We start from the raw sequence: 11,574 nt of genomic DNA, 5'->3' as shown, positions 1-11,574 counted from the left end.
GGAGACCTCCTGGGGGAAAACTAAGGTTGCTGCTGGAAGTGGTGTTAGTGGGACCAGCAGGGGGCGCTCACCCTGCAGTCCATGTGGGTCCTAATGCCCCAGGATAGTGACGGGGACACTATACTGTAAACAGGCGCCGTCCTTCAGATGAGATGTAAAAGCGAGGTCCTGACTCTCTGTGGTCATTAAAAATCCCAGGGCCTTTCTTGAAAAAGAGTAGGGGTGGCCAAATTTCCCATTGGCCCTTACCAATCATGGCCTCCTAATAATTCCCATCTATGAATTGGTGTCCTTGCTCTTCTCCCCACAGATAGCTGAGTGAGTGTGGGGTGAGTGTTCTGGTGCACTAGGGCTGCTGTTGCATCATCCAGGTGGATGTTGCACATTGGTGGTGGTGGAGGGGAGTCCCCATTACCTGTAAAGCACTTTGAGTGGAGTGTCCAGAAAGTGTAAGCAATTATTATTATTCTGCTTTATTTCAATCTTAATACAAAACTTTTGTTTTCATGTTCCCTTTACCATCTTTTCTTTAGTCCTTATAATAGTCTTCCTTAAGTGGTCTAGAACCGACCCTGTTTTATCTGGACTAGATACCATCTCCAGATCTATCAGTGCTGCCAGCACACTTACAAATACCCTTGTGAAGAAGTCAGTGAATATGAGTCTGGTGTTAGCATACAGGGCCAACTCCTTGCTTAACACTCAGCTCAGCAGTCACTGGTGATTTAACTGCTAGCACAACTGGTCTATACTCATATTATTAATAATATAATCTTAATAATATCATTAACCTTAGCTTCCTTAGGGGTGCCCACCCGGACTCAGAGGGAATCTTGCTGGCACAATATCGTCTCTCAGCTCACCTTGTTCTGTTTAGGGACTTTGCCTCGCCCCAGGGGGAATGCGCCCTGGTTTAGAGCCCTGCCCCAAGCTCAGAGGAACCACGTCTTGTCTTGGTTTCGAAATCAAGCTCAGAGGAATCGAGTCTTGTCTTGGTTTAGGGATTTTGCCCTGAATCTCACAGAGACGTGTCCTTACTCTTTTCCCTATAAATGATTCTTTATATTCTCCGTTTCCGGTCCTTCCCTTACGGCAACCTAATATACTCACCCTGTGTGCCGTCTGGGAATTACCGGAGACCTGGAGAATCCTGTCGACTATGCCAACTGTTGTGAGAAATTCTTCATCAGAGAAGCAGGACACAGTCTTGTACAGATTCAGTTTTATTGAGCTCAATAAGTCCAACAAATGCACACCGGGTCTGCTCCACAGAACAGACAAACTGCAAGGGTTTCCAAGCTCTTATATATACAATCAAAAGAAAGTTTCACAATCTGAGTGCTTGTCCTGTTATTTGATAATTACTTAATTTGTAATTACTTCTTGTACTACTCTGTCCTACTCTGTCTTGCTCTAGGTTCTGTCCTTTGATATGCAGCAGACATTGGTCTGGTTTATCCTGTTTGTGGGTGTTGTTCCTGTCTTTTATTATGTAGCATTAAGCCACTGGGGCTGCTAAAGCAGGTCAGCTTTATGGCATCTTAGTTTAACTTTTGTTTGAGGCTTGATTAACAGACCCCATCAACACCTCTCACAGTGTGCTTAAGTGGTGATACTGTGATGCTGGATAAGTGAGATATATACGTCCCACTTCAGTTACAATGGACTTCACGGGGCTCTTAGGAAGGTTCAAAGCTTTGCCAATCTTTTTATAACCTTCTCCAGCTTTTCTCCTCCTAACAACTTTATCTCAAAGCTCCACAGGCAGCTCCTTGGTCCTCATGACAGAAGGACTGATCTGATCTGCTGTTTTAGTTGTGAGACCTTACAGTTAGTGATATTTATTGTGCAATTTATCGAGCAAGTGAACACCAGTGAATTTGAAAGGAACACAGGTGTACCTTGTTAACATAATTTAGTTTGACCTCAAGATAATAGACCCAAATTAGGTTGTTAAAACAAAGGGAGTGAATACTTATCAATTAAGTAATTTTCCATTTTTATTTAATAGATGACTTCAGAACTATATTTAATTTCATTTTAACATTATAAACAATGGGGCATGAATACTTTCTGAAGGCACTGTATATGTTGCTTGTCTTGTTTAAAAAATAGTTTGCATTGAAAAAAGAACATAAAAATATGGAATTACTATTATGGAATTATTACTAATGGTGCCAAAATAAATTTTCTTATTAAAAGAGATTCATACAATATCTTGTTCTTTATTATTTACCCTTTATTGTATAAATATTTATTGTATTTGATATATATCCTCTCTGGGGAAAATACACTTTAGATTGTGCAACAAAGACTTTGAGCTTTTGTTTGTAGAATTTAATCAGATGTGTGACTTTTTTTTTCCTTAAGAGTGACAGTTAAGGATCTTAATCTGTTTTATACACATTCTGTGTATAACATGGTAAGTTGAAAGCTATTACACAATTACAAGCCTATCCAATGAGAACAGTCTTAATTGTAAAATTAAACAAGACTAAAATTAACATTCCAAGACTATAAGGAATTAAATTCAATTGACAATGAAATTTATTCAGTTTAGACCTAATTCATTTTAAAATTGAATAAAACTAAAAACATTTTATTATACACATAAATTAAACTCTGTGACAAGAGCTATTTCTATTTGAGTCAACCGTAAATAATAGTATAGTCATAATTTAATTGACCAGACGAACTCAAAAGTGGGTGAGTACAAAGTGACTGTGACTAATAGATATTTTAGGAACAAGTAAAGGTTTGTTCCATGCTGAAAAGAGAAGAAAATAAACGTTTCGGCTGTGGAGCCTTCTTCGGATGTCACATGCCTACTTGAACTGAAAGACATTTTAGTTGACTGATAACTGACCTGGTGACTAGATTGGTGTTTTTAAGTCACCTGACTGGAAAAAACATTCTAACTGCAGCTGAATGGTTACTCTCCTATGTGAATGTGCTGGTGTGATTGCAAGTGGCTTATCTGACTAAAACTATTCCCTCGCTGACTTCAGCTGAACGGTCTCTCTCCTGTGTGGATGCGCCGATGGGATTTTAAGTCACCTGACCGACTAAATCTCCTCCCACACTGACTGCACCTGACTGGTTTCTCTCCTCTGTGAATGTGCTGGTGCCTTTTTAAATCATGTGATTCTCTAAAACTCTTTCCACACTGACTGCAGCTGAATGGTCTCTCTCCTGTGTGAATGTGCTGATGTCGTTTTAAGAGATGCAAGTAACTAAAACTCTTCCCACACTGACTGCAGCTGAATGGTCTCTCTCCTGTGTGAATGCGCTGGTGGGTTTTTAAGTCACCTGACCGAATAAAACTCTTCCCACACTGACAGCAGCTGAATGGTCTCTCTCCTGTGTGAATGCGCTGGTGCCTTTTTAAGTCACCTGACCAACTAAAACTTTTCCCACACTGACTGCAGCTGAATGGTCTCTCTCCTGTGTGAATGCGCTGGTGGGTTTTTAAGTCACCTGACCGAATAAAACTTTTCCCACACTGACTGCAGCTGAATGGTCTCTCTCCTGTGTGAATGTGCTGGTGGGCTATTAAGCTACTTGAATGACTAAAACTCTTCCCACACTGACTGCAGCTGAATGGTCTCTCTCCTGTGTGAATGTGCTGATGTCGTTTTAAGTGGTGCAAGTGACTAAAACTCTTCCCACACTGACTGCAGCTGAACGGTCTCTCTCCTGTGTGAAGGTGCTGGTAGGGTTGTGAAATTCTAGACTGACAGAAACGCTGCTTCTCCCTGTGCCATAATGGCAGTTTGTCCACTCCATCTGAGCAAGGCCTTGAGTGATTCTTCCTCATCCTCTGATAGTGCTGGGGTCTCTTATTCTGCAAATGCTCCATGGAATGGCCTTGCTCTGTGTGCTGAAACTGAGCTGTGTTTTCTCCACCGTGACCTTCAGTGTGCTGCTCAGCAGTGTGAATCATCTGGGGCTCCTTCTCCAGCTCTCTGAAACTAAAACCGTCCAGTTCATTCAGTTGTTCCTCTCTCTGCTCAAGAACAGACATACTCTCCAGTTCATTAAAACTTTCAACAAGTTTCTCAGTAACCAGATTATTAAACCTGTGTGTAAAGTCATCAGATACTAAGGGATCATATGGTTGTTTGAGACTCTGCAATGACAGTCTCTCCACTTGAACAGAACAAGGCCTAATTATCAAGCCCTGTAGGAGCTGCTGTTGCTCCTCCCTGTACTGACTCTCCTCTCGGTGCTGTATCTCAGTACTGTTCTCTTCACCAGGGACATCAGTCTGCTGCTCTGCAGGGTCAATCAACTGGGGACCCATGTCCTGCTCTGTAAGATTAAACTCACCCAGTTCTTCTTTGTGCTCTTGTACAGAGATACAGCCCAGTTCATTACAACCTTGTGTAGTATTGTTTGTGTCCAGATTATTCATCTTCTCTGTAAAATCATCACATACTAAGAGTCCAGGTGTCTCACTCTCAGACTTCATCTGCATCATGGGCACAGAGTCCAGAACCTCAACAATCTGTCTGCTCTCTGTGTGCTGCTCACTGAGAGTCTTTTTCCCTTCTGGAGCAGTGAGCGCTGTCTCCTGCATCAGACTGGAGCCCCACTCCTCCGCACTGTGCTTCTGTTCAAGAGGAGCCCTTTCCCCAGCCTCAGAGAGAGCACGGGCCTCTGAGCCTGTAAACACAGAACAAGACAAAATCTTTATAATAATAATAAAAAACTTTATTTTATATAGTGCCTTTAAAGGTGGCTTCTGAAAGCATTTTACAGAATGCCAACACAAAATAAGCACGATGAGAACACATAGTTAGAGGAGACAGTAGATGGCGGTACTAAATACAGTAGGAGCAGAGGGGTACAGAACAGTTCAATGAAGGGTCTTCTAAAGAAGAAGGTTTTGAGTCTGGATTTGAAGGAGTTTAGAGAAGGTGACTCTGTGATATCCTTGGGGAGAGAGTTCCAGAGCTTGGGGGCATAACAGGAGAAGGCCATGTCACACATTGATTGTAGACAGACTGGGGGACAGATAGGAGAACACAATTAGAAGAGCGAAGGTTGTGACGTGGGGAGTAGGGTGATAAACCAGACAGGTACTGAGACATGCAACTTGACAGGAAGCCAGTGCAAGGACTCCAGGATAGGAGTAATGTGAACACTTCTTCTAGACCTGGTCAGGATTCTGGCTGCCGAATTTTAGACATACTGAAGTTTGATCAATGTGGAGAGAGTAGAGCATTACAGTAGTCGATTCAAGATTAGACAACACTTTTCAGCCACAGTTAGTGATAACATAGGGCGTAGTGGAGCAATATTTTTGCTGCACATATGGGTCAAACGTCAAATATCATCCCTAAGTTTTTCAATATAGACTGAAGCTCAAGTATAAGATTATCTACAGATAGAGTTACAGCATTGGTTTTACAAAGTTGATGGGTGGTGCCAATAAGCATGACTTCAGTCTTGTCATAGTTAAGATGAAGGACATTTTGAGTCATCCAAGATTTTATATGGGAGATGCAACTAAATAGAATAGAGACAGACACATTAGCGTCAGGTTTGGTATGGATGTATATTTGAGTATCATCAGCATAGTAGTGATAGCTGAGGCCATGTGATCTAAAAAGCTTTAAACTACACACATGCATACAAGTACACTCACAATCAATTTGGGTTGTTTACACATAGCGGAATATGTGGGTATAAGGGGGTGTTCTGATTTAGCTTTGTCAGAAACCTAACTACCATGTAAAAAGTAAGTCTACTGTAATAATATCACAATCACATTACATTTACATTAACAGTGCACTGAGAGAGAGAGAGGGGTTAATACAGACACATTGACTGGACACTATAGTAACACTACAGTGAGAGAGAGGGCTTTATACAGACACTGACAAACTGGAAATAAAAGCATATTAACACTGCATTGACAGAGGGGGGTAAATACAGACACTGGACATAACAGTACATCAACACTGCACTGAGAGAGAGGGGTGAATACAAACAGACTGACTGGACACTACAGAACATTAACAATGCAATCAGAGAAAGGGGTTAATACAGACAAACTGACTAACTGGACACTACAGTGCATTAACACTATACTGAGAGAGAGAGGTTAATACAGACACTGACTGGACACTACAGCACATTAACACTGCACTAAGTGAGAGGTTAATACAGACACTTTCTGGACACTACAGTACATTAACACTGCACCGAAAGAGAGGTTAATACAGGCAGGCTTAGTGGACACTACAGCAAATTAACACTGCACTAAGAAAGAGGGGTTAATAGAGACATGCTGACTGAACACTACAGCACATGAACACGCACTGAGAGATAGAGGTGGGTTAACAGACAAATTGACTGCACACTACAGTACATTAAAACTACACTGAGAGAGAGGTGTTAATAGATACATACTGACTGGACACTGCAGCATATTAGCACTGCACTGAAAGGGGTTAATACAGACATGCTGACTGGACACTCCAGTATATTAACACTGCACTGAGAGAGAGGGGTGAATACAGACAGACTGACTGGACACTACCATGCATTAACACTATACTGAAAGAGAGGGGTTAATACAGACACTGACTGGACACTACAGCACATTAACAATGCACTGAGAGAGAGAGGTGGGTTAACAGACAAACTGCTTGCACACTACAGTACATTAACACTACACTAAGACAGAGGGGTAAATACAGACACTGATTGGGCATAACAGTACATTAAAACTGCACTGAAAGAGACAGGAGTTAATACAGACACACTGACTGGACAGTGCAGTGCATAAACAATGCACTTAGAGAGAGAGAGGGGTTAATACAGACACACTGAATTAATATTCCAGAGGAGTTAATACAGACACAGACCCTGGAGGACGGTAAAATCTAAACCAATCAAAAATTTTTTTATTTACACAATCATTAGTATACATATAAAATCTAGACCGATACAACGTGAAAACAATATTTATACATGTTGTTTTCTAATGACGTTGGATTACAAATTGATTCAGTGGAACAATTGTTGAATGTGAACGAGGTGTTTTCAGCACCGTAACCGGACAAAACAGTTCAGTTTCCAGTAAAGAATCCCGTTGCTACATCACACGTCTTTCCCACGTCACTCTGCATCTCTCCACTATATTCTCACCTCTTTCGGAAAGTTTATTTGATGGCAGTTTGATACTTTGTTAGAATGCGTACTGATAATGAGAATGTTCACTATTGTGAGATGTTTTCTTTAAAATAAAGTTTGTTATTTAAAAAATCTCACCAGTGAGTTAGTTATAGACACTGGTTTTTAACACACACACACTCTGACTTCATACAAGTCACCACACTGACCTGAGAGCTGCAGTTCCGTGTCCATTTCTTCTTTTATTTCTGCAGTGACTTCACAGGGAAGCGTGTGTCCAACACGATCTGTCTGTCCCTGATCTCCTCTTGTTCCCGTCTCCTTCTCCCACAGCTGCAGTCTCCACTTCAGGCTCTCGTTTTCCTTCTTCAGCTGCGCCATTTCACTCCCGACACTGTCCTCCACACACTGTGTGATTTTAAACACGGCCCGTCTCACCAGGATCTGGGAGACGCTGAGGAGTTTGTCTTGAAACTCGTCCTCAGAGTCAGAAATCCTGTTTCGGAAAACTTCTGAAACTTCATACACGATCGATTTGAGCAAAACCTGCATGAAAGAGTCAAGCTGGGTTTGCAGATTTAACAAGCACTCCGCCATCCTTCTTCAGAGTCGGTCAGAAACAAAGGCTGACTTTCGAAGTTTAAACAGAACAGCTTCTTTATTTTTACTCTTCACAGACTCTGTTGTCAGAGCTGTGCTCTGTTCAAGCATAAACACAGCCGACGAGACGTTACGTATTCAGAACCTGAAGTCATTTAACAAATTATCTAAAGAAAATGATTCACTCACCCACACGTGGGTGAAATACACGCAGTGTCGCGCAGTATGATGACGTCATTCGTTAGCGCGGCCGCGGCTTCAAGACAACCGAGAAGCGGAGCTGAGAAAGAGGAGTTTCTTCAGCCGGATATAAACTTCACTGCACCTCCTATCGCCACCTAGTGAAGAGGAGTGAATCACCTGCGACATGCGCCTTTCGTAACGAAACAGATTCATTTTTTTGCCCTTCCACAACCCTCCTCCCCTCCTTTTGAGAAAACGTCTCAAGTGGATTTTTGTTCTACATCTCCCTATGCAGGTTTTTGGTTAAAGAAAAATAAAAAGTCCTTTTCTTGCTAGCTGGCAGTATTTCTTCTGCACCGTTAAGCAAGATTTGTATTTCATATTTTGCAAATTGTATGAATTCCTCAAAAAACAAGTTGTTCCAGAAAGGAAATAAATACTTGCATTTAACAAAATCAAGCCATATGTGATTGTCCTTAATGATAAATTCTGTATGACAAGAGAGGAAGAAAGGCACCTCAGGATTTCGGACACAGGATATCCTGTTCACTGAGAGAAGTTTTAACCATCTGGCAGTTTTCATGTCCAAGGAGCTCAATGTGCTCTCTGTGTACAGCAGCATGTCTTCTACACCCGCCACTGAAGCATAGCACAAGCTTAGCTTCTTGATATCTCCCAGAGACGCGCAGAGACCTTTTGGTGGGCAGTAGCTCAAAAGGGAGAAGGGGCACTTTCTGGGGCAGGATTTGTTACCTTAGAGTATCCTGGACACAGTTCAATGCCCTCTTGTATTTCTGTGTTTTTTATTTTACAGGAAGTTTTAATGTGACTTCAGAGGTATCATAATATTCACAACCTTGGCATATAAAAATTGTGGTCCATAATTGCTGATTATGTTTTATGATTAACAGACAAAAAATTACACCCCTTCTACTGAGCATATTCTTATTACCATCTAATTACATGCAATTCCAAATGCAATCTCTTTCCATCTGAAGAGTAAGAGTTCACATTTTTGTATCTTCACATGAAGCAAAGAATGACACAGAGGTGGGTGTGGAACAATGAACTATATATTAAAGTAAAGTTTGGTTGTAGAGAACATTACACTACCGATCCGACATCTTACTCTCACACTAGTTCTCACACTAGTTCTCTTCAACTTCAACTTTCAACTGGCGCCAGAACTATAACAGCCAGGTTACAACTTAGGAAAATGGTGTAAAGCCATCTGATGAACTATTACTTGTAATTCCAATATTACTTTTACATTAATTTATATATATATATCACTTTACTACGCTCCCTCCTTCTAAAGCTAACAACTCTTGTTTCTCAATAAATGTTCAGAGTATGGAATAGCAGATTTTTTTTTTACACAACGGCAAATTCCATAGTCTAGGAAGTTCAGGGTAGACTGCCTGACTTCGTGAGATCAGAACACATTCTTGCCCTTTCCGGAACACAATCTCACTCCAATGTAACATAGTCTTTCAAGGAGGTGGGAGAACATCTCATTCAGTGCAGCCGGTAAGTCTCCACTCTCTGGGAATGCCTTCTCTGGTTCCTGCGGTGCCCCAGCAGGACCACATTCTGTATCAGAACTCTCCTGAGACCCAACGAGTTCTTCTGGAAGAGGCTCCAGCTCTTCTTGGCATTCTCTATCTCGTTCTGAGGATCTATCCGGTGATGGACTGGGATCTAAATAACATTTTCTTATTTGATCAACATGTCACCACATTTTCTGTCCATTTCCTAGAATCATTGTATATGACACAGGGCCTGAGCACATCTCTATGGAAGCAGGTATCCATTTTGGCCCCAAACCATTTCAGCAAAGTTTTGCACGAACACAGGATCTCCTGGTGAGAAACTTCTCTTTTTAGCTGTTTTGTCATGATTCAATCTTTGTTATATTTGCTTCCATTCTATTTTAGTCTTAAGGTCTGGTTTGAGTAAATCAAATGCAGATCTTAGTCTTCTGGACATCAGCATTTCTGCAGGTGATAATCCTGTTGTTACTTGAGGCGTGATACGGTAACTGAACAAGAACCTCGAAACTCTTGTCTCCATACTATCTCCTTGCATTTTTCTCATCCCCTCCTTGAAGGTCTGGACAGTTCGTTCTGCCAACCCATTAGAAGAAGGATGGAAGGGTGTAGATGTTACATGGTGGATTCCATTTTGCTTCATGAATGTAGTAAACTCTGAATGATGTGAAACATGTGCCATTGTCTGACACAACATCTGCGGTAATCCATGGGTACTGAAGCTTCATCTCAGCTTTTCGATCGTTGCCTGTGAGGTGGAAGTCTTCATGGGGTAGACGTCCATCCACTTTGAATGGGCATCGATGATCACAAGAAACATATGTCCAAGGAATAATCCTGCGTAGTCCACATGAATCTGAGACCATGACTGTTCAGGCCATTCTCAGGGGTGTAATGGTGTGTTCGGTGGCACTTTCCTATTTTGCTGACATTTGCTACATCTATTAACTTCTCTCTCTATATCTTGATCCATCCGTGGCCACCACAAGTAAGAACGGGCTAAGCCTTTCATCTTAGACATCCCTGGATGCGACTGATGTAACATTTTTAAAAGACTGTCCCTGCGGAGGGATGACTACTCTCGCTCCCCACAGAATACATGCATCATGTACACTCAGAGCCAGTCGTCGTGAGTAGTACAGTGTGAGTTGGGGACCTGTTACACGAGGCCATCCTCGTTAGATGTATTCATGCACTTGTGACAGTGTGACGTTGATTTGTGCCATGTTTACTGGTCCAACATCATGTCCAACATTAGATCTTAGCCTTGTAACTCTTCGTCCTCACCTTTTTCTGTAGAACTGGAAGTCTACTAAGTAAATCTGCATTGCTGTGGTCTTTGCCCGGTTTGTAGGCAATTTTGTACTCATATGTACAGATGCATCCATTAAAAATGCGCGGTACAGACCCGCGGTACGGTAATCTACCCACAAGTGATTGGCTGGCCAAAATGACCGACAGGGGCACTCGTGGTGCATTGGTTGGTAGTGAAAAGATTTAATCATTTAATGTCTTTACTGTGCACATTTTAATCCGCTTAGTTTTGAATATTTATATGGAATTTTACCACTAAAGGGAAATTTTAGTAGCTGAGCATAAAAAGAAGAGGAGCATAATGCATCTGAAGGTCATAAACGATATTCATTTAGGAACATAAACATTACTGTATGTACGTAAACTGTACTGTGTATGGCTGGTCTTGGTAGTTTAAAGAAAAAATACACACCAGTCTTCCATTTCTCCCTAAACATTTTAAGTATGAAAGTTTTATGAAACGGTACCCAAATATGCGATTGCTGTATAGAATGAATTTTAATTTAAAAAAATGATTTAACACGAAAATTAAGCTGTTTACATCTTCCGCCTGAGAACAGTCACCCGTCGCTACCCAACGCAGAAACATAGCCACTAACTAGCAAAGAGAGGACATTAGCTAGCCAATATGATAAAGAAATAAATTATTATTTTGTTTATTTCTTTTGCACATTTATTTGAAGATTTCCATCGATTGTACAAGCACTTGGAAACTGTCCAATCCCTAGTTCATCAGGCATTTTCTTTTACGCTGGCCGGCATTCTCCCGGCCTGGCGCCGGTCT

General features: G+C 41.4%; 1 protein-coding gene across 1 annotated transcript; it reads right to left on the bottom strand.

Annotated features, from left to right (window-relative positions):
- Positions 1 to 1,207: 1,207 nt before the first annotated feature.
- On the bottom strand, positions 1,208 to 7,961 carry LOC148669918 (uncharacterized). The gene is made up of 2 exons (XM_088632437.1): positions 7,353 to 7,961; positions 1,208 to 4,665 (listed from the first exon to the last, which is right to left on the bottom strand). Exons 1-2 carry the CDS (start codon positions 7,738 to 7,740, stop codon positions 3,005 to 3,007), a joined length of 2,049 nt encoding a protein of 682 aa, XP_088488563.1. The 5' UTR covers positions 7,741 to 7,961; the 3' UTR covers positions 1,208 to 3,004.
- Positions 7,962 to 11,574: the final 3,613 nt, after the last annotated feature.

The sequence above is a fragment of the Lepisosteus platostomus genome, chromosome 5, assembly GCF_059453375.1.
Source record: "Lepisosteus platostomus isolate fLepPlt1 chromosome 5, fLepPlt1.hap1, whole genome shotgun sequence".
In the NCBI taxonomy this organism is placed as follows: Eukaryota; Metazoa; Chordata; class Actinopteri; order Semionotiformes; family Lepisosteidae; genus Lepisosteus; species Lepisosteus platostomus.
Note: the sequence above shows the minus strand (reverse complement) of the source record. Positions and strands in the feature narration are given on the sequence as shown.